At 29.5% G+C, this 24,688-nt stretch overlaps 2 protein-coding genes across 4 annotated transcripts; one reads left to right on the forward strand and one right to left on the reverse strand.

Annotated features, from left to right (window-relative positions):
* The first annotated feature begins 993 nt into the window (after positions 1–993).
* LOC103830337 (B3 domain-containing transcription factor NGA2) lies at positions 994–11,394 on the forward strand. Its single transcript, XM_033275024.1, has one exon. It carries the CDS (start codon positions 8,485–8,487, stop codon positions 9,343–9,345), a length of 861 nt encoding a protein of 286 aa, XP_033130915.1. The 5' UTR covers positions 994–8,484; the 3' UTR covers positions 9,346–11,394.
* Positions 11,395–12,194: 800 nt separating this feature from the next.
* On the reverse strand, positions 12,195–15,212 carry LOC103830338 (transcription factor PIF6). 3 transcript variants are annotated; one of them, XM_009106113.3, is made up of 6 exons: positions 13,972–15,200; positions 13,445–13,883; positions 13,240–13,353; positions 13,091–13,156; positions 12,938–13,003; positions 12,195–12,848 (listed from the first exon to the last, which is right to left on the reverse strand). In XM_009106113.3, the coding sequence occupies exons 1-6, from the start codon at positions 14,004–14,006 to the stop codon at positions 12,507–12,509; spliced, it is 1,062 nt and encodes a 353-aa protein (XP_009104361.1). In that variant the 5' UTR covers positions 14,007–15,200; the 3' UTR covers positions 12,195–12,506. The 3 variants fall into 3 exon arrangements, with proteins under 3 accessions (XP_009104361.1, XP_009104362.1, XP_009104360.1); XM_009106114.3 differs by having other exon boundaries at positions 13,445–13,615; positions 13,700–15,163; XM_009106112.3 differs by having other exon boundaries at positions 13,445–15,212.
* Positions 15,213–24,688: the final 9,476 nt, after the last annotated feature.

Here is a 24,688-nt window from a genome sequence, read left to right on the forward strand (position 1 = left end):
ATTACTCAAATTTTATTATACAATAGTTACTCGCTTCTAAATTATTCATTATATTAATTTTTTAATAATACGTAATAAACACAAAATAAAGAATAATATATAAAATTAATTTGTATATATAATATTCATTCCGCGTCTTCATCCCGCGCATAGTGTGGATCTTTCACCTAGTATATGGTTATTTTATATGCTATATTTGGTGATTTCAATATATGGTTTTTTTTTTAAAATGGTTATTTTATGTTATTTTATATGCTATACACGAATATAAATATTGATAAACATATTATAATAATTAGTTAATATTTTATTTTCAATTTAAATTATTATGTAATTTATATTTACGATTTTTTATAAATTATATTATACTAGTTGGATTAAAAATATGATTTTGGATATATATATAATATCTAATTGGTTTGGTTATTATTTGGACATATATTGGATTGTATATATTTCTCTAAAGTCAAATAGTCTTATAGTAAAAAAAAATATTTTTAGTTTCTTTTCCTAAAATCAGTATTATCCTTAAAATCACTTTGCAAATTATTTTGATAAATTATGTTAAACCATAAAATTATTAAGTTACTTTAAAATTTTCTAAAATAAATACCATCTTTTAAGTGAATTATTTTTGAGAAAGCATACTATATAAGTGAAATATTAAGTTAAATTTGAAATATATATATATATATATATATATATATATATATATAATCTTATTAATAATATGGAAAGTGTAAATCATAATTTAAATTTAGCATAAAATACTATGAAAATATAAATAAAACATCTCAGTAGTATTAATTCTAAAATATTTCTAGCTCATTAAAGATATTTTGGTTTATGTTATTGAATTTGTTTTTCATCATATGACAAAATAACTTGATATAAATAAAATATATTTATCTTAAATAAAAAATATATATTATGTTATTTAATATTATGTTAAAGAAAATATATTGTTTTAATATCAAGATTATTTTGTGAACTTTTGTTTACGAAATCATTTTATGCATAATATATATTTTCGTTTTTAAAATATAATGTTTTCTTTTAATATTTTTATTTTATATATATGTTATTTGGAAATAATATAAAAAGGCAATAAAAATTAAAAATAAATATTTTTTGATAATGGCAATTAGGTATAATACTTTTAATTCGTTAATACTTAATAGTACTTATGCAATCAATCGTTGTAAGAATTAAATTAAACGCGACACGTAAGAAAATGACTATTCAAGTAATATTTTAGAGATCCGTTGGATTATAAGATTATTTCTTTAGAACAATTTTAAAAATGTCCCAACATATTTGTATTTTTTGATGAAGTCTAGCTGATAATTTATTTGTTGATGAATGAGTCAACACTCAACACTGAATTGATAAAAATTAAAAATCCAATATTTTTATGTGAGATATTTAATTTATTACCACTTCAAAATTTAAGATAATAATTAACCAGCATATATCTTGTAGTTTGGGTCTACCCTAACATTAATTACACTTTCTGTACAATAAGTAAAGTTGTTCAATTAATAATGAGAAACCATAAACAACATTAATACTAAATGACTCAATTCTTTCTTTATTTTTAAGATATTATATTCAATTGTATGTATTTTATAAAAAAAATATTATTGTGAAACAAAAAGGTAGAGAAATACACAAAACAGGTTGCTACAAACTATATTGTCAAATGAAATGATAAGTAGCATATGCAAAGAGGAAACCCAATGATACAGTCAACATCCGCTTTAACAAAAAAGATACAGTCAACATCTTTGTTATAATATCTCACACCATAGAAGCAATCGGATTCAGATTAGTCGACAGATCTTTTACATTAGCACGTTGTTTTAATGTCAAAATAAAACGTAGACGTAGATGGATTGTAACCAATAACAAAATTTCATGATCTTAAATGACGGGTGGGTGCAAAGATTATATTTTGAAAGATACAAATGATTTTATTGAATATTTATCGTTAATGAATTGATGACTAGTCTATAAAATCTTATGGTATGTAATCCGACAAAACAAACCATGAACTAATGTGTTTGCTAAAGCCACCTCACCATTGACCTGGCACAATCAGTGGGACCAGCTCTAACTATCATGATATAAAATAATACTCACGTAAACCAGCCACGTAATCCAACCACAAACAGAGGCCACTAGATTCGAGCCGGTTTAGGCCCAATACAGTTTTGGAAATAAGAGAGCGAGATTATATCTATAAGTTTTGCGACTTTGTTACAGCCTACATGCCAGTAATGAGCTAAAACCTCGCCCATATTAATTGGGCTTCTCCATTAGCATGGTTCATAGACATCTCTTCCTTTTCTTTTGTTCTTGACATGAATCTCTTTTCTTATTCTTTTAGACAGAAGAGGAATATGAAAATGTAATGTTAACTTGAACTCTTCCTCTCTCGGCCGATGTGGGACAATGTCCCATTCTCTTCATTAAATCTATTAAGGCCACTTATTGGCCCATTTTGTTTCACATGTTTTTAATTAAAGCCCATGGACATTTAATTGTTCCAACAATAACATCTGTAATCACACGATTTGTAGTGTTAGTTATCAGAGTTTAATCAAACAAAGATGGTGGGAGGGGTTGAATCTTTTTTAATAAACTAAAATTATTCAACCATTTCAGACACCATCGACATTTTTTTTTTTTTATAATTAGGTGTTTTCCTGTATCATGTGCAGAAATAAAAAATTTAAATTTAAATTATATTTAAAATAAAATTTTGTTCATTTTTAGATTTTATTATTTTCTTACAATATTTAATTTAATTTATAATTTAATTTTATGTAAAAAATTAAGATAAAACGAATATTTTTTTATTCAAAATTATATTTAATAATATATATGCATATATTTAAATTATAATTTTAAAAATATTTCTATTTATTTATTTTGGTTAAAATATATATAATCAAATTATATAAAATTATGAGAAATTTTTTTACGTATATAAAATCAAAACGTAAAACTTAATAATATTTTTAAAATTTGTTGATGTTAAAAAAAACTAATGGCATTGTTATTAGAAAATTACAATTTTAAAAAGACTGCATAAAATTTTGAAAATTTGTTTTAATAATAAAAACTATATAATTATGAAAGATAAAACTAAATAATAATTGAAAATTTGAAAAATATTATTATCTTTATATTTCTACTATTATATTATTTATTGTTATATTAATAATGATCTATGAGTTATTATCATATTTTTAAGAATTTACCAAAAATATAAATCAACATTAAATGTAAATGTCTATGTCATAATTAACTTCAAGCTATATCATTATTGTTAATATGTTATGTCATCATTTTCTTTAAAAATTATATGGTGATCGACACATGTCAAATCTTTAACTTGGTTAGTTTTTTTTGCTAATTTAGCCGGTTTCAAGAGACCAAGACCACCAGAACATTGATTTCTTATGTTATGGTATGTGCATGTAATATATAGTTGTACATGTGGTTAGTTAGCGGTAACAGTCAATGAATAATGTAGTTATAGCTTGGGCCTAGGAGTTGCACAAAAAAAGCTTGAGCCTAGGTTCAAGAGCAGCTGACTTATGCAGCCATTGCAGAGGCCATATATATTGCCAAATTCACATATGTAATGGCTTCATGGAACAGTAAATGCAAAGGTTCTTATACACATGTTGCAATGCTAGCTAGATAATACTAGTATGTTGCTATCTATGATATCAAGAAAAGTTTTAAGAAAGTGAAAATAAAATTAATCAAGTCGTTTTTTCCTGATGGTAAAAGAATTTTAGCTAGAAATTTCGCAATGAGAATTTTTTTCATGTCTATTTTCATATGTATATTATAAGTTCAAATAATACCTAAACCACAAAATGTATTAATATAAGTTAAGCATATACGATCATTGTCATTGTTTGTGTGTGCGAGCCCTAAAGGTCGAGATCAAGAGATGAAGGCAAGTCAACATTAAAACTAATGTTATAATCATCCATTTACATGTTAACATAATTTCATAATGCGAAAGTTATTGATATTCCATCCAACAGTATAAAGTTCTTGATATTCCATCCAACAAATACAATAGTAAAATATATTTTTAAATAAATTATTATTGGATAATTAAATATCTTTTTGTAGTTTAATTAATAGGTTATTTTTTTTTGATAAGTTTTAATTAATAGGTTATACTTTTTTGTTCAAAGTTTACTAGGTTATGCTATTACTTAAAAAAAGCTAAATTATTAGTTCAGAGCCAAACGAACTGATAATGCATTTGAAACTTGAAACCGATAACTACAAGGAAACAGTCTGGATTTGCGACGGAAATTTTGAACTCTTCATTAACTATATGCCCTCTTCTTTCCAATATAAAATGTCTCAGTGTATATAATTTTCAGCTCGCTAGTCAATTTGTTTCCTATATGTGCCATATTCCATCCAAACTAATGTCGAGAAAAAAACTATATAAATAGTTTACAAAGCCAATTTCGAGAATACCGTCCATGTCATAAGTAAAGTTCTTAAAATAATTTAGCTTAAGCTATCTATTAAATAGACGAAAGGGTTTGTATTAGATAGTATTCTGGTTATGTGGTTTAAACCGGTTGGGCCCTTTTATATATAGCTGAAGTACTGGTTATATTGTAACAAATTAAATTGAAAATGATAATCTGTTTATTCAATATGATTTTGTTGCAGTGTAACCCTTCAGCTATAAATACAAAGGTCCTAACCAGTTTAAACCACATATAACCAGAATAAACAATCTAATAGGTTGGCTAGGGATAGGGATAGATGGTCCTAGACCCTGGGGGCACATGACGGTTGGAACATGTCCCCATTATCGCACCATGCAATCAATCTTACAACTTTGTTATTATTTTTATTAAATAAAATGGTCAGTCTTTTATTTCACCACTACCCTCTTTTTGATTGCGACCTAGCTAATATTACCGTACACAAACAAATAATAGTTTTTTTTTTGAGAAAGGGTTTAACAAATAATAGTTCTTTTATCTTTTTTGCTATTTGCTTTCGTTGTCCTCTCCCATAATATGGTCGCGGTAACAATAACATATGAAACTAGATTTGATTAATACGAATGTCGCGTCTGTCCAAAACTACATTTACGTACATGTAACAAAAAAAAAATCCTAGCTATAGTTCCATTTACCTTCGTATTATCATTGTATTAATGATATGCACATCTTTGTCGACAAACACTGTTTCCCTAGTAATTCAAACCATGTTCTTAATTTTGTTCAACATCGTTCACAAATGCAATGTAATCATTGACTTTGTAGAGGAAAACGGTAAATTAATCTGCGAAACTTGAAGACAAAATGCAATGAGGAGAGATACTCAAACAGAAAAGGAGGGTTATATGGTGAAGGAAATAGGGAAAAGAAGCAAGCAGACTTTAAAAAAGAGTTAAGTGCAATGCAAAGCATATGTTACTTTAGTCTATATATAAGAAGTGGTCCTTGCCCTATTAACTATACTTTTAACATCTCCACAAATTTTCATAGCCAACCCCTACCATATAGTACTCTCCATTTTCTTATTAAACCTCATGATTTCCTCCTTTGGTTAAAGCCCTACCATTACTTTCCATTACCTTTTTTTGTTAAACCACGAAACTTCAAATTATGACAAAACTATATTTTGTTTAACTATATTCTGAAATAATCATTTGCAACTGAAATAATTGGAAAGCTTATGTATTTCATTCACAAAGATATCTGTATTTATTCATCCGTAGTAAACCTAATTCTAATAGAAATGAATCTTAATAAATAACTATAATATAGAATATATCTTTATTTCAAGAGCACCCTATCAGTTAACATAAATTATGTGAGTTTTCTTTCCCTATTAATCATTTTATTACGATAAAACGTAACTGGAAATTTAAGATAAAGCGTGTGTGTCGTCAATAATCTGCATAAACTTACAAGTACGAATAGTTGTGACAAAATTTGTTTGGTATTATATGATATCGTGTTTTTCTTTAAAATCAAATCTATGTAAATGTTTTCCCTTATTTCAAATTTTAAATCTAGAATGTAAAGGAAAATTTATAGAATATTAATAGAATTCTAGGTTGGTCCCGTGGCTACCAGGGGTACATGCTTTGAAAAGGGCGACGCTAAGACGTCTCCTTCCGAATTTCCCATAAATTAAACATTTAGTGATTTTGCACCATTTCAGATTTAGAAATAGTTTGTTTTATCCGTCATTATTACTTTGCAGAAAATCATCTTACAGAAATCCCACTGGTGAGCCAGATAGAGTAAAATTTGGATCGATTAGTTATTGTAAATAATTTAATAATGTGATTTCATGTTGGATGTGTTATCAAGAAAAGACGGGTATAGACTAATATATATATAATTAATAAGTAGTATAGCTGCGGTTTATTTATTTAATCTCTGGTGGTAACCATCGAAGAAAGATTAACAGTTTATCGCCTGAAAGTTTTGTGACCACTCAAGTGACCCAATGTGAGATGAGAGTTTGGACCACCTCGATCAATGTTCTTCCACCTACTCTTTATTTTTAAAAAGCAAAATAAAACATGAGAGTTTTTTTGTTAAATCACGCCAAATTAAGATTTACGTTATAGATTAGTCTCCCTTAATTAAGCCGAAATCGGCCAGAGAGACATGAATGGTGCTTTTGTCTCTTTCAGGACCACTCACCACGTACGTAAATAACGATAAGATTTAACGTGAATTCACGCGAAGTTTTTTAACAAGCTTTTAATTTTCACTGGGAGTGGTCATGCGAGTGTCGTGTCTTGTTCTTGAATAACATGTGTATTATGTACTAATGTCTACGTGATGTCTGTCTAAATATGAGCTGTACACACAACTAGTGCAGTATTGTATCGAGTAAGTATTTAAATCTTCATCGCGGTAGCTATAGATACTTTGGTCGCTCCACGAGAATTTTTTTAAATTGTATTAATGTTTTCACGTGAGCTGATATATATTAAGATTAATACCTGATATATTAAAATTTATACCTGCGTATGATAACGAAAACATCCGTCTTTTTAACGTGAGAAAATCTCCTTTTTTAAAAGTCAAAAATCTCCTTTTTAGTAAAAAAAATCCCTTTGAGCTTTAAGCTTCGTAATAATAAGTCTTAAATTTGCTTTGAACATATTTCTAGTTGCATGCTTTACTTGAACAAATGTATTCTTTTGTTGTCAACATATACTCAAGTATAACGTATACTCTCATGTATAAATTCATTGTTTTTTGAAGAAAAAATGAGTTGTTCACTTTTTGTTTTTTGAATTTTTGATTAGATTGTCACTTTTTCTTCAAATAAATTTCAGGGCCGAACAAATAAAAAGTCAACAGTAAATACCAAACTATAAAACAACATGTCATCTTGTCCTTGTAAAAGCAAATGTGGCAACCCATCCCAAAAGCCTTACAACATACCTCAGTAATTCTCATGTTCATAAAAATACAATAGTTTTATCTATACTAATCTTTTACTTTTTTTCTTCAACAAAAACAAAACTATATTAGATCTCCTCATGATCCCAACCATTTAGTTTTATACTATTAGAGAAAGGACTGTTATTTTCATGTGTGATTTTCTGTCATTACCAAATACCACAAAAAGAACTCTTAAACTTCTAAGAGTTGACCAAAAATGATTTAAGACCTCTTAGATTTTTGCTCTTTATTAAATTCAATTTGTTTCTGAAACTTCATTTTGAAACTATACTTGCCTTATTTTATCTAATATTATTTATTTATCTTCAAAATATGTTTTTCTAGGATTTTTTGAAATTTAGAATTTTTACATTATTTTTGAATTTCTGATGACTTTATTAAAATATTAGAAAATAACAAATTTTATTTTACAATAACTGGAAATGAAAATATTGTATCAAAATTGAAATTAATTTCTTAAAAATAAATTAGATTATAAAATATAATCTGCAAAATTTAGTCAAACTAGTTTTATAATAATTCCAATACCAATGTCTATAGAGAAAAATGAAACGAGGATGGTTAAAAAAAGGACAAGAAGCTCACATGAGCAGAACCATATAGTTGATGGGTCTCCCCCTCTTTCTCTCTCCTCTTAGCCCATCTCTCTATCAATCTTATATTTCCTGAGCTCTTTCTTTCTCTATCTCTCCTCATTAACTAGTTCTTGAGAGATGGTATGGTTCCTAATTATAGTTTATCTTTCTTAGATTTGAAGCGCTTCTTGCTCCATAAACAGTAGAGAGAGAAAACTTTAATGGAGAGAATCAGACAGAAGAATCGTGCTAATCAGTGAAGTTAGGCGCAAACACCCCCCACTTTCTACTTTTGCATAATTAGGTCAATCTCATCCACCACCATACTCTCTCCTCCCATTCTCCCTTCTTTTCTCAATTTCAAAACTAGGGTTTCATTTCTTGAATCTTTATCTTCTCTCTCAAACAAGAAGATGAATCAAGAAGAAGAGAATCCTGTGGAAAAAGCCTCTTCAATGGAGAGAGAGCACATGTTTGAAAAAGTAGTAACACCAAGCGACGTAGGCAAACTAAACCGACTCGTGATCCCAAAGCAACACGCGGAGAGATACTTCCCTTTAGACAACAATTCTGACAGCAGCAAAGGTTTGCTTCTAAACTTCGAAGACCGAACAGGAAACTCATGGAGATTCCGTTACTCTTACTGGAACAGTAGCCAGAGTTATGTCATGACAAAAGGTTGGAGCCGCTTCGTCAAAGACAAGAAGCTTGATGCTGGCGACATCGTTTCTTTTCAGAGAGATCCTGGTAATAAAGACAAGCTTTTCATTGATTGGAGGAGACGACCAAAGATTCCAGATCATCATCATCAATTCGCTGGAGCTATGTTCCCTAGGTTTTACTCTTTCTCTCATCCTCAGAACCTTTATCATCGATATCAACAAGATCTTGGAATTGGGTATTATGTGAGTTCAATGGAGAGAAATGATCCAACGGCTGTAATTGAATCTGTGCCGTTGATAATGCAAAGGAGAGCAGCACACGTGGCTGCTATACCTTCATCAAGAGGAGAGAAGAGGTTAAGGCTGTTTGGAGTGGACATGGAGTGCGGCGGCGGCGGAGGAAGTGTGAATAGCACGGAGGAAGAGTCGTCGTCTTCCGGTGGTGGCGGCGGCGTTTCTATGGCTAGTGTTGGTTCTCTTCTCCAATTGAGGCTAGTGAGCAGTGATGATGAGTCTTTGGTAGCAATGGAAGCTGCAAGTGTCGATGAGGATCATCACTTGTTTACAAAGAAAGGAAAGTCTTCTTTGTCTTTCGATTTGGATAGAAAATGATGATTGGTTATGAGATTAATCACTACTTTAATACACATTATATATGGATTATACATATCACATATATGTAACACAAGGATGTCGTTCAAGATTTAATGATAATATCAAGAAATAACATGTTATTTAAAGATTCGAATTTGGTTTTAACCGAAGTCTTTTGTTTTGATTCTAACTTGTTCTTCAAAAAGGTTCGAAGCTTTTTCTCAATAAGTCTCCTATTAGCTTCGGTGGGTCAGAGCGTATAAGAACATAAACTTTGGATAGCTAGGGATCAGTGTTAAAACTTAAAAACCCATGTTCCTCTAGTCAGAAACTAATCAGAAGATATGGGAGGTCTTACAAGTGGGGAATATATGCATGTATATGTAGATATATTTATAGTATGTAATTGCAATATTGTGTATACTGACATTAAATTGTTATTGATCTGTTTACTTTGTTTAGTTTATTTTGATGGCTGATGTGCTGTTACCGCTGCATTTCTGAAGCTGTTGTTGCTGCTTAATTAGTCAAGCAGATTTTGCAGCTTGCAGGGGATGGGCAGAGACAAAAACAGATATACTCCCTCCGTTTCAATATAGATGATGTTCTAGATGAAGTATTTTGTTTCAATTTACATGAAGTTTTGAGGTTTTAAGGTTAACTTTTACTTTATTGGAAACTGTTCAACCAATTAAATTTAACAGTCTTTTTTATAATTGGCTAACTGGTTTTAAAATTATATCTTTATAATATGGTTTTTAGAAAAATGTAATTTTCTTAATCTTTGTGCAAGCTGGCAAAACATCAAGTATTATGAAACGGAGGGAGTATAAAATTTACACTTCAAAATAATCTTTACTTTATCTTTTAGTATTAAATAAATAAGTGAGAAGTATAGTTTTTTCAGGTTGGTAAGGTTGGAAAGGAATGATCTGTTTCACATATATTGCTGATGCATTAATTGTTACAGAAATAAATGGATCTTTGTCTTGATCATTGCAGCTCACACACACTAATACATATATATGTAGATAAACGCAAGGAGTGTTAACTTTAGGTCTGTTTGTTTATGTGTTGTTAACTCCGATCATTTAATTGCATTCCTTTGGTGATATACTGTTTTAGCTAAAAATAAAATATAATCAACAACTAATACAATGTGATGATATGTACATGTGTGGTATACTTGTTCTTGGTTATCATGATTTCTGCAAATATAGTCACAACTCACAAGCATAATTAGTAGTCTGTATTTTTTTATCAAAAGCATTAATTAGTAGTCTGTATATACCATAATAAGTAGAATCTAGGGCTTATATAGCTGGCTAGCTAGTGTTAAGATTAGTTTAGAATATTTTGATATGTATAGATTTCTGGAGCCTCAGTGTATTGGTACAATAAAACTAAACAAGATTTAGTTCACGCTTTTCTTGAATGATACTACAGATAAAAGAAATTCTAGAGCCTTTTGGGAGGATTGAAATAAATTTTATAGGTATGTCAACAGTTTTTGTCTGTTATAGGGTTTTGTTTTAGCATACCGCGAAGTAAACCTATATACTAGCATGAGCTATGAGCACATGCAGAGAGATGATATTGAAACAGTTATTATACTCCAAAAATTAAAGGCGTTATTACCAAATATATGTAGATGATTATTGATTTAGCACAAAAATGGTTATCGATATTATCTATATATATGTGTGTGTATGTGTATGTGTATGTGCACTTTTGCTACTTTTGTGGGAATCTAATCTTGAATGAGAGATAGAAATTCATAGATATTTAACATTTATAGTTCGTTAAACTAAGCAGAATCAGGACCATGTCAGCTAAAGTTAATAATAGCCTATCCATACCATAGCTGTAAAAAAAGCCATCGAAATCAGCGAGGGCTATTTACCTATATAGATCACATAATGTAATCATATAAAATCTATATGCATGTGAGAGCAGATGAGATGTTAGACTAAGCAATCAATGCTGGCCATTGCGCCAAGCTAAAGAAACTCAAGATTGCAGCCGATCCTTACATAAATAAGTTTTGGTCTTAATTTTCAAAAAAAACATCAGTGAAATAATACAACAATAAAAAATTTCAATGCAATAAATCAAATGAAAGAAGATTTCAAACTTAGTATATAATTTTGTTATCTATATATGTGTAAGTATTTATAATTCTTAAAATTATAATATTTATATTTATGTTAAAGCTTTTAGTATTATTTTATTATATCATTAAAACTTATTGATGTTTATATTCACCTAATTTAAAAAATTTAGAACCTTTTCAAAGAAAGTAAATATAAAAAAACCAAGAATTGATAAATTAACATTTTGCTCATATGAATAAATAGAAACCCTTAACATGACGTCACATATGTAATATTTGCTAAAAGAAAATGAATTATTTGCTGAAGTTATATTTTGTGTGGAATTAATGGAATGAACATTTCTACATGCATTCCTTTGTATAGAATGACAATTCAGACGCAGGGTTCCTTCTTGTCTCGTTTATGTCTACACTAGACGTCACTCGATTCGCTCCTCCTCTCTCACTAATGGGCCGGTCCGGGCCTAAAAGGATCCAATATTAATGTTGTATTGAAAAACAAAAACACCGCGCAGTGATAAAGCGCATAATTCAAACGGCAGAGCATGTCGATGTGAGAACTCCTCTGCGTATTCTCTCCGACGAACTTCTAGTGCGGCGGGCTTATCGAGTTTCGAATTCGCAGGAATCCGTCGCAAGTCCTGTAGATTTGGCGATCCTAGAAGCTCTTGTTCCTCGCTTGAATCGGAGGAAAAAGGATTCGGATTACGAAGAGAAGTTCCGGGAAGACGAGGAGGAGGAGGTGGTGAAGGAGTTCATTCAAGAAACAGAAGCTTCACTCTAATGTATAAACTCAGGAGCTTGTTTCATAAATATTAGAATGACTTCCAACATTCACACAGATATATCCAGAAAATTACTTTAGATTATTGTTCTCCTCTATATGTTACATGAACTAGAAAAGCTGGCACTAAAAAGAGAGAGACTTGAGTAGATAAGTTGTTCTGGTCTTGTAGTGCTCTTTTGGATCTGTGTGGTTCAACTTCAGCTGGCTCTCACCATTTTATTTGGACAATAACAAGTCTAGGCGAATCAGCAGTTAACTACCATCTGCTCACTGTGTATCCTATTTCTTACCGGAGAGAGATCCTCCATCTGTTGTTGCGTCATCTAGATTCGACAAGGAGGTGGAGTTTTGTATTTGGTTAGGGAAAGCAGCACATGACGGAGGGAAATAGTTTCCCATTGGTGTGAACAATGCAGAGTTTTGCATTGGCGTTATTAGTCCAGTGGGATGGTTAAGAAACCTTAGCATATCTGCTGAGTTACCACCAGATCCTAGAACAGGCGGAGGCAGAAACTGTGGTAGGCCCATTTGCATACATGTTGGTAGACCCATCTGAGAGTAATGCGGACCCAAAGGCAACATCATTGCTGGTGCAGCAAATCTGTTACTCATCGTCATCATCTGCCATCCAATATTTTATACAGGTTAGATAACACGAATCTTGAGATTGAGTTTGTTATTTAATATGAAAGTATTTTTGCTTGTTATACCTGAACTTGAAGTTGAAGGGTCGTCATATAGTTAATTGCTTCATCCAACGTTGATTCGTTATCGTCCTATGAATGAACATTTGAGTATTGATTTGAGGTAATGTAAGTAACGGTCAAATCTACAGATTAGGGAGTTTGTTCTTGTGGACAAACCTTGCCAGAGTTAGGTAGTAGATTCTGTAACTTGCGCATTTTCTTGTTGATATCGCTTCTTTGATTCTGTTATTATGCATCATAATTTTTCAATATACAAAATGAATCTATCAGATTGTTTTACTAAGTTTTTCATGAGATTTACTTACTTTTTCAGATGAGTTATAAAGCTCGTTGCTGTTGCTCCGTCTTCTCTTGACCAAAGATTTTCTTGTTCTTGCAGGGACTCGTGGCCTCGGATCATCTGACTCATCATCTAGACTCTGCGCTGAGACAAAAAAGAAAAGAAAACTGTCTTTAGACAAGAACCTAACAGATAAAAAAACCAAACCAAGAAGCAACCAATCGTCTTACACTGCTTAGATACGTCGACCCTTCACTATCTTCAGTAAATTCTGTAGAGTCAAACCCCAATTCAACCGACCTTTCAGCAACCACAGATTGCTCATCAGGTGGTATGAACTCGTTGTCCTTTCGGTTCTCATAATCAACCACCATCTTCTTTGATGAAGAAGCTTTCAAACTCTGAACCAGATTAAGGTGATGATTCATTAGCATCTTCGTTTCATATGCAGCAACAATAAAAAACATGATGTTTCTGGAACAAACCTGTAGCTTCTTATCAGCACCATGAATAATACTCTTCATGAAATCCTCGTTATACTCGTCCTCGTACAAATCCACGATCGACTTGGTACGTTGATTCTCCAGAGAAAAGGCCTTGGATCTTTGGCTCTTTGCAAGAAACTGCCCATTCTCAAACACAAGCTCCATATACTCTTGATCTTTTAACCTGCAAGAACAATAAATCAGCTTGGTAAGAACAAACATCATCTACATACAGATGTGTGTATATGTTATATGTGAATTCAAGAACTTAATTTGGTCTGAAGGTAGATGGTGATGGAGAAGTCATCTTTGTCTTTGTTGAATGATCCCAAAAGGCTTTGTCTTCGTTTGGAAGAGTATGTGAAAGCTATCTTTCTTTTTGTTGATCAACCTCACTGCCTTTTAGCTCTTTAAATATTTCACTTTTGTTTATTTTGTTATTTTATTATTATTTTTATGTCAACTAGTTTTCTTTCTCAGGTGCAATTAATCACTCAGTGCAGTACTGTTCACTAGTACTATGTCGAATCTCAGCATCTTTTATTTTTTCCCATAACTTTTTATATTTCACATTTCAAAAATATTATTCAAATGATCAACAAAATCACACAGGAGGGGTTAAAATTTTATATACATAAGCCAGTATGTCGGATGGCCACAATATTGACAAATATATTTTGTAGAACATCAGTGAAAAGAACAAAAATATATTTCATCAGTTTTCGTTATCTCCCATAAATCGATAAAACATGATAAAATGTCGACAAAATACAAGGTTAACTGTTTACGACAAAAGAAAAAAGAAGGAACGGGCCAAAAAGCCCACGTGGGTAGTATAAGGACAATGGAGAATGGGCTGGGCCCGCCATAATATACTGATGGGACCCACGTTGAGTTTTGGCAGCATTCTCTTCAAATGAGAAAAAGTGAAGAAGGAAAGAAAAGGAAGGGCGTGAAGTTCACGTGAAAGCCACGTGCTTGATAGCCCCATTTGTGTCCTTTTGTCCCCTTTTGCACTGTATGACATTTGTCCTCCATTACAATGACTCACACTCTCTTGCATTCTTTTATTTTCGTTTCAGTTTCGATATTTCCAAATTACTTTTGCCATGCTTTTTGTACGATATCACATCTGGTCGTGACATGATTTTATGAGAAAAAGATTAGGATAACATCGAACTAAGTTTTTGTTTTCAAACTAACATTTAAGGTTTAAAGTTACAAAAATAAGTTTTATTAAAGAGGTAAATATACACTTATATACTTTAGGTTAATTAATTCAAATCTTAGGGTTTAGAGTTAAGAGATGAGGTTTTAGAATTAGGGTTTAAAATTTTATAAAATAAAAAATAAATACCAAAAAGTTAAAATAAAAATTTAAAAAACAGTTTCAAAAAATATTTTTGAATTTTAAAAAGAAAATTTGAAAAAAAAAAATGTTTCAAAAAAAATTATAAAAAATTTTAATCTGAAAACATATAATCTGAAACTATAATTTTTTTTTCATTTATTTTATTATTTTATTTATTTTATTTATTTTTATTTATTTATTTAATTTTAAACCAATTGTATTAGAGATATTTTGTCCTTTAATGTGTCATTTTTGTGACTTTTTCCTTCTATTACCATTTTTGAGATAAAAACTCAAAAAATGCTATTATTGATAATTACCCTGATTTTATTGCTCAATAAACTGGTATCGATCATGTTAACCCGATCGAGTAAATCAGCTCAGATGTATTCGTTTTAATCCGATCATTGCAGATTCTTCAACCGATTCTAGAGCAAACTTTATTAAAATGTTTTTTTTTTGTTCAACAAAAATGGGTTTTTTCATAAACAGATTTAACCAAAAAAATATTTTTATCCGATGAATCATTATCATGTAGTTAATAAGCGTGATTGAATCCGTTATGATGCAAAAAGCACTTCAATATTGTCAAAAAATGCAAAGATAGCAACATTGTAAACGTATACTAAAACAATAGCAAATTGATTAGAGACACCTATAATTGGGACCAGAGTAGAGAAAAGATGTTGAGGTACCTCGTCTTGAGTTTCTATCGATCACAAATATCTGATCCTGTTTTACCAAAAAAAAAAAAAAAAAATCTGATCCTGCACAACTATACAGCTAGCAAAACGATCAACTGGAGTGAAACAAATTTCTTGAGAAAATCCCAAAGCTTCATAATCAACTTCCCAGTTTAATCCGTCTACGTGTTGATCAGATCACATTGGTACAGTTTAGGGTTTCAAAATGTCAGATCGAGAAAAGAGATTCAGCTACTTGAGTTCATTTGATTATTGGGCCCTTGATTGGCTCATGGATATAGTCTTAGTGTGTGCTATGATATGCCTGCTTATTCTTTGTTTCTCTTCTAAGCAATATGAAAATATAAACTAAATTACTATGTAATATGTAAAGCTAAGGGCAAATCAAATGTCATTTGGTATGGAAAATGACGCCATAAGAGGATCAAGATTAAAATGGAACGTATATAATCTTACGCAGCCACACATATCTTTATCGCGTTTTAAGATTGGGGAATCAATTTTTAAAGCCTGAATCAATGCGCAATAAAAAAATCCAAATAATAATTGAAATAAAATACTGTATCAATAGTTCTGCAAAAAGGTACGCACTAAGATCATGATTAATCTGAACTTTTAATTTAAAATTCTTAATTTATAAGTTGACATTTTTTTTTGTATTTTTCGGTTAAGAATCGGTTTTTATATTTTTTATTTAAAAAAAAGTTCGTAGCTTTTTTCAGTTAAAAACTAAAATACGGTTCTTAGTCGAAACTAAGAAACGGATCTTAACCGAAGCTAAGATCTTCACCTTGAGAGCATGAATTAATCATGGTCTAACACATCGATACTAACACGCACGCACGCACCCCGTATCTTTGCTTTATCGAGTTTCATGCATTCATACATTACTGTATTAAGCTTCAACAAGCTTAAATATAATAAGATAAACGAAAAAGGAACATTACTAATACTTCACTAGATTGCCCTCCTAAACTACTTTAAACCTTTAGACCAAATCTAAATCTTCCTCTTTTTTTGTAAACTTTGAATTATGTGTAAAGTAAACATGTTTTCACTCGGGTGTAAGGAGAAATCGACGTGCCTTTTTGTTTTGAGCAGCAACGAATAAATAAAGTCATCTTAAACTTAAGTGGGATTTCATGACACAAAAAACAATAATAAGTTGGGTGAAGGATCTGAAGGTACTACTATTCCAACGTTCTAGTTCGAAATTTAACATTTTGAATTGACACAATTTTTCTAAATAGTTAGATGAAGCTTCATTAACATGTAACCATGTATGCATAAAAACTTCATCGTGGACCGATGATTGACCTACTTAAAATAAAAATAGAGAAAAGTTGACTTTTGTTGTTTGAACCATAAAAACAGGTTATTTTCATAGATTATTGCATCGTATTTTAATTAGTTTAAAAGTAGATATTAATACTAACAAATATTAATTATTTTTGGTTCTTTACCAGTGATGATTTCTCATACAAATTTACATAAATTTATATATATTTTACTTTATAAATATCTATTTATCCGGAGGAATATTATATCAAAACTTGAACAATCTTTGAGTTAGTTTGGTTTCGTTGGTAAGAATATCTCCAAAAGACAATATATAATTTCAGATACGAAGTTTTTTACTCTCCAATTTTTTTTTTCAAAATTTTAAAATTGAATTTTTTTATTTGAATTTTGATCCTTACAAATACATATTACATTTATGATTATTAATATTTTGTCGTCATCATTCTAATCCTTAAAATTTTATATCTCATAAATATTTTAAATTTGATTTTATAATTTAAGTTTTACACATAAAATCAAATATTTTTTTAAAAAAATAGATTTAGAATACTTTAAAACAAGATTTAGAAATGCACTAATTGATCATAGATGTGAGCATTATGGAAAGAGTTTTCTAGAATTATTTGATGTTTTGCTTGTTGTTTAATATTTAATTATGTATTTCTATATAAAATTTTATATTTAGTATAATTTTGGTATTAATTAATATTGTTGTAATAGTTTTATATATGTGCTAGTTATTTATAATTTTTTATGATTTAAATTAATTATGACAAATATAAAAATCATAATTTTTTTTGAAACATAAAGATCATAGTATAAAATACAAATAGTTTAAAGTTTTTCTTTTGAAAAATTACATATTTAAAATTTTAAAATGAATTTTTTCAAATTTCAAAATAAAGAATTTTTTTGGAGATATTCTAACGGAGAAATAAATGAAAGAATATATTTTTAGAAACAAAAGAAAACCTTTTTTTTAGAACTGAGAGAAAAGGTATTTCCACACGTTAAAATGATGAAACATATTGGATGAGAAAAAAGACGACGAAGTAGCTTTTTTTTATCAAACGACGACAGAGTAGTTTATAAATTTTAACTCATTTATCACATGTCAGACGGTTTATTAAAACGAATTATGTTAACTCATTTATCAAATAGAGTATGGTTTTATTTATATACAGCCATGTTCATTTGTTTGACGCGCGTCAGAAACAGCGGCCAAAAAATAACAAGCATGAGAGAGGAATTTCAGTGAAGTGTTGTTACAGAGTTCTCGCCGGCGAGAATGGCTGCTCTTCGTTTCTTCTATTTTATCAGCATCTCCCGCACATGCCTTGAGCTGTCGCTAGCGGCAAACATTAGCATATTCCAGCCTTCTTTTTCTATTGGTTTCTGAGCTGGCAGTTAAATTTTTTTTATATTTTTGACCGCTAGTTTTTGACGCGGCATTCTGAAAACGAACAAGGCTTACATAAGAATTTGTTTAAAGAATGACAAAGACGGTTTGATAAATGGTTACCGTAAAACAACAAAATCCTCTCCTCTTAGCAAAAAAAAAACAAAAACAAAATCCTCTCCATATGTATATTTTATTTATTTATTGAAATGTAATAATTGGTATTGGATGTTGTTATGGTCAACTTTGTGACAAGAAAAAAAGAAGCAGAAAACGAGAAGAATGGAATGAGTTGGCCCGCAAGAGAGGCTTCAAAGAGTCACGACTCACGAGACATGCAATCATCCTGATCTGAAACCACCTCATGATTTTACTGACAAGCAACACACATTGCAGTAAGGTCGAGTTATCATAATTTGCGATATAACATAAAGTAAATATAGTAAATTGATTTTTTTCTGAAAAACAGAGGGGAAAATTATCTTACTACTTAATGATTTATAAAAGGACCAGACATTATCATTTAAATTTTGATACAGAAAAACTATGAGGGCCTTGAATTCTGAGAGTTCTTATTCTTCTTCTGAAATTCATTTATATGTATTGGTATAATTTTTTTTGTTTTATACATCTCAAGGCGCTGGATTTCAGTTTCATTAATTTTAAAATATTATTTAATTTCTCAAATTTGATTTAAAACATTTGTTCGATACATATCTTGGTATTTCAATTGCTCGTTCTAATTTTTTTGAGAGAAAATTTGGAAGAGAATGGTTTCTGGAATATTCATACGTTTTTTTTGCTAACATTCATAAGTTGTTGTATCAGATCCAAAGACAAGTACTGACCAAATACATGCAACATATTGGTTATCTAGAAACAAAAAAAGGTAAAAAATATATGACAAAAACTGAAGGGAACACAGAATGGTGTACTTTTCAGAAAAATAAAATAAAAGAATGGTGTAGAGAAAAGTTTGAAGAAGAAAGAAAGAAAAAAGTGAGGAACGGTGATGGTAATGGTAGGGATGGTGGGGAACATATCTCTTCTTTATCTCTCCCCTTGCTTCTTCTCTCTCTTTAAAACATGTTTAGAGAGATTCTTTTGGTGCAAGCTAAAAAAATTTCCTCCTTTTCTTTTGTCCAAAATCTATTTGCTTCTTCAAACTAGAGGGCACCATCGCAATACATGTCAGTTACTGTGATAACTGACATTGTTTTAATGATTCAGGCTCAAAACATTGTATATTAACTACTCGTGAATGCTTAATTCTGGCTTATTGATAGCAACATCTGGTATATAGGCACATGGCCCATTCAGAGGGAAAACCAATGTTTTAAAAACCGGACCGAATACCGAATCAGCATATTTACTGACTGGTCGGAGCCAGGTTTTTATTTATATATATATATATATATTGTCTAATGACTATCTAGAAATAGTATCATAAAATAGAAAAATAATAATTGAATCTTGAATGCATAATGAACTAAATGAAAACATGACAAATTAAAAAAAAAAGATGTAGGAGAATGATAAAATACTTATTCAGTGGTATCATCTTGAGACAGACACTTCGGTCTTCGTTACCTTCTAAAACAAAGAAAATATGAAAAATGTACGTATGAGTTAAATAATATGCATCATAGCCAAAGAAACATATATAGTTTAAAGAGAAGACGTTTGGCAATGGAAAATTCACGATACTTACTTCTTACAACTGCAGTTCCAAATCTTGTGGCAATGGAAAATTCAGATGCTGAGGATGGTACTGTACGAGAAACAAAGAGAAGACGTGTGGGTTTCTCTTTTTGCGGAAGTTATTAACAAACGACGGGTATTAAGTATTAACTTATTATCAATACCAAAGATTAGCCTAATATAAATCTCTAAGTAAAATTTAAAAAGAATCAAAACCGAATTTTAATGTTAACCTAGATCACCGGTCCGGTCCGGGTTTTTAAACCTTGGGGGAAACAATTCAACCAATCTTTTAGAGTATATAATTTTAAATGGGGATATTTTCTTTAAAACAATTTCATACTTGAACATTTTTGTTAGTATTTATAAGTAAATATGATTTATTTAATATTTACTAAAGAATTAGCATTGTTTATAAAATCTTTATTAATTAATATATTGAATAGCTGTACTGTTTGATAACAATAATTTCTAAATATAAAATTATATATAAGAACCGATTTTAGTAATTGTGAAGATAACATTGAATCCATAAAATTAATAAATGATTTTATAAAAGTTTATCCTTCTTAACAAAATATTTATTATTAATACATGGAATAAATTGTATTTTAGATAATAATAATAATTTTTAAATATGAAATTCTGAATTAATAAATTATTTTAGTAAAATTATTATCAAATTTTATTAAATGTTAGGATAACACTGAATAATATTTACGTAAAATTAATTTTATGAAGTTATTTTCATCATATTAATTAATGGAGTTGAATTAGTTTACAAAACTTAGAACAAATTTTATTTTAATATATAATAAAAACATAAAAATATTTAACTAAAAATTCACTTAGGGTATATAAAATTGTTGGACCGACAATGTATATGTAGGATGTTCAAAAAATTTTAAAAGCTTAAATTGTATATATATTTTTTAAACTACATTTGGTGTGATGATTTTTTGAAAGAATATAAAATTTGATTTATATAATATCCAAACAAAGATTATTATTTTTGAATGAAGACCTTAATTCGAATATACTAACAACTTTTTACATATAAAAAAGTTTCAGAATAGAATCAATACTATTAAAAAAGAAGGAGTCCTAAAAAATCTACTTATACAAGGTTGTTGTACCTATTCACTAGAAACTTAATTTTTGTTGGTCTTGCCTTATATTGTATTGTTACCAATTTTGGCTCAATTATATGGATACGATATATTGAACCCATGAATACTCCTTTTGCTATTAACATTAAAGTTGGTAACACTATACCCTATATTTACCGATTACTAAATTATTTTAACAAAACTATATCATTCCTATGAACCACCAAACTATATCATTCCTATGAACCACCAACGACTTCTAAACCTGTCTCATTCCAACGTTCCATTGATCAAACTTCTGTCTATGAAAATGAAAAAGTCCTTGGTTGTTTCATGTTGACGTTCCATGGCTTCTCTTCCTGAATAAAAAAATATAATATTTCAAACTCTTATTCAAATGTCACTTATTCTAAAATCAAACATGACAGTGTTAGAGACCTAGACCACCATAGTTGTGACCCGATCATACCACATACTCTGACCTCACAAACTATAAAACGTTACATCACATACATATTATTGAAACAAATACATATTATTTTAACGATAAGGTTGGTTGCTAATTACAATCATATACTATTTAAAAACTTATCATATCTATACTGTTGTAAACGTTGTTTTGCAAGATCTATAAAATTTTAAATCGTAACAAACAAGGTTAGTTACAAAAAAAAAGGTTAACAAGAAAATGAATATATTGTGAGTATGCTAAATAGATATATTCTTAATTTTTTTTGTTAAGAATATATTAGAGATACTATTATCAAACAGAAAACAGAAAATTTTAAATTACTTGGTCTACAAGTTTTTTTTATTACGACACAAATACATCATTTCCTTATTTATTTCTATTAAGCAAAATATCAAAAAAAATCTACTTATATTTTATACCAAGAATTTTGGTAACTTGCGAATAATACGAAATATTCTATCATAAATTGCATTAAACCTACAATTTTATTTGTGAAAATTTAAGCCCATTTTGCTAAAACCAAAAAAAAAAATTAAAATCTTTTAGAAAACCCAAATTATTAAAACCCATGAAATAAATCATAATTTTTAAACTCATATTTTATTAATGAATAATATGTCTCAAATTAATTTTTAGTTTGTGTTTATAATATATTGAGTAGATTTAGAAAAAAAATGATAGGTTTAAAATAACTACAGATTTTTATATGCTTGGTTTTATATTTGTATAGCTTGATTTTAAATATAAATTATTTCATCTTCTGATATATAAATGTGTGCAACAATCTTTCTACTAACAAGATTTACTTCATTTTATAATTTCTATACTATTAAACACAAAAATTTCATCTTCCGATATATTTCGAACAAATTACAAAAATGCAAACGCTTGATCACATCCATATAAATCAATATGACTTTTTAACTTAATAATATACATCAAACGCAAAATACTAATCTACATAAACATTGTTATTAACCGGAAAAAACCCGCGTTTCTGAAGCGCGGGTCAAAATCTAGTGGTTTGTTAAATATGGTGTTTAAATATAGACAATAGAGTATATTTTTAAAACATACCAATTATAAAAAGGAAAAAAGAGAAGAATATAAGGATTTTTAATATAAAAAAAAAAGAATAGAAGGAGTTTATAACCATCTTGATGTTGTTCAAAAAAAAATCATCTTGATTGGTCATGTTCAAGCAAAGGAGTGATCAATTCAAAGAGGCGACAAAGCGAGGAGACACGTGGAAAAAGGCACGTGATGTGGGGAATGTGAAAATGTTGTCGATGGTGGTTTTATTTTATGGGCATTGTGTCTGCATTTTCTTGTGCTTGTCAAAAATTATGTTTTCAAGTGTGTGAGGAGAATTGTGACGTCTCCTTATGTCCATAGGAGAAGCATCTTTCATTAGCTCCTCTCTTTAAGGTTACGCATTCATTACTCATCCATCATGCTTGCCTCCCTTTTCTCTTTTTTTTCTTCTCCTTTTCCCCCTTTATTTCTCGGTTTATTTCTTCGATTTATTACATGTAACGTATAAAACCAAAGAACATGCAATTTTCTGTGTGGTCGAAAATTGGTACATGTCTTTATATAAAAATATCCAGAGAGTATATTTCTTAAAGACATGTTGATTTCTTTAGCCACCTTAATTTTTTTTTATGAAGATACAAAGGAGAGCACATAGCAGCAGATAAAGAACTAATTTGATGTGTTTTGGTTTATGGCACGAAAAGATGATAGACACAAAAGCACTACCTTTTTGCTTATAAATAAAGAAGTTTAAATAATTCACTTTAATTACTGATAAAAGAGTTGGTTTTAAAATAGTGTAAAAGTTTTTGGTTGGACTTGACTATTTGCTTTATGTTGAAATAAAGTAACAATCAAAGAAATTGAGTGTAACTAAAAGCGACGTGGATTAGAATCATGTGAAGCTCAAACTCTCGTCATGCTTGGATACTATGTAGTCCATGTAGACTTTTTGTTTTGTTTTTTTTTCCATAATCAGAAACACTATTAGCGAGCTGATGACGTAATTGAGACGAAGCACTTGTTATTTGATAAAACAAATATTACTATTTTATGCTAAGAAGAACATTTTTAAAAGCGTCTCGCGCGCGGTTATAAAGAAGAATACCCTTAATTATGGAAATTGTGTTTGTCGAACCCATGAATGCATCTATGCGCGTCACGATAAACTCATGCATTGAATTTGATCAAATCAACGAGGACTAAAATTTAAGTAAACCATGGTTTAAAAAAAATTAATGCACTTTGTTCAAATTTTTTTCAAGAAATAATGTTCTTATCGGGTTAGAACATGTATCTCTTGACTACGTTCATCTAACTCCTTAAAGATAGGCCTTACATTTTATTTTGATTAATATGTAATGTATGTAACAATGCAACTTCTACAAACACTAAGTGGCGTATAAGTCTTTTCGATTTCATCTTTGTTTTAGTTCTGTTTAAAAGCCGCTCAAATATATGTGTCTCACTCTCAGTTAAGCTTTTTTCTTGATAAAGCTCACTAATGTCTGCATAATATCGTTTTTTTTGTTTGCTTATGATGCAATATAAATTTACAATAACAAGAAATGATATGCAGCAACTGTGTATCTTAGAACATTTTCAGTTTAAAATTTCTATTTTTTCTCCAAAATGGAATAATTTCATTATGAAGTTGAATTTGCTCCAATTTTACTCTATTTTTTTAATAAAAATTGAGCAATGAGCAAAAAATAAAATGATTACTCCATTTATGGAGTAAATCCATGTTTATTATATTATGAAGTGAAAAATGGAATGAAGTTGAAGCATTTCTTATTTTAAACTCTATTTTGGAAAAAAATGTGAAGTGAGATTGTAGATGCTTTTATATCTTCCACATATTTGTCATTTTAATTAGATAAGTAAAATCCAAGACTAATAAATATGCTTCTGTA

Source organism: Brassica rapa, chromosome A07 (genome assembly GCF_000309985.2).
Source record: "Brassica rapa cultivar Chiifu-401-42 chromosome A07, CAAS_Brap_v3.01, whole genome shotgun sequence".
Classification (NCBI taxonomy): Eukaryota; Viridiplantae; Streptophyta; class Magnoliopsida; order Brassicales; family Brassicaceae; genus Brassica; species Brassica rapa.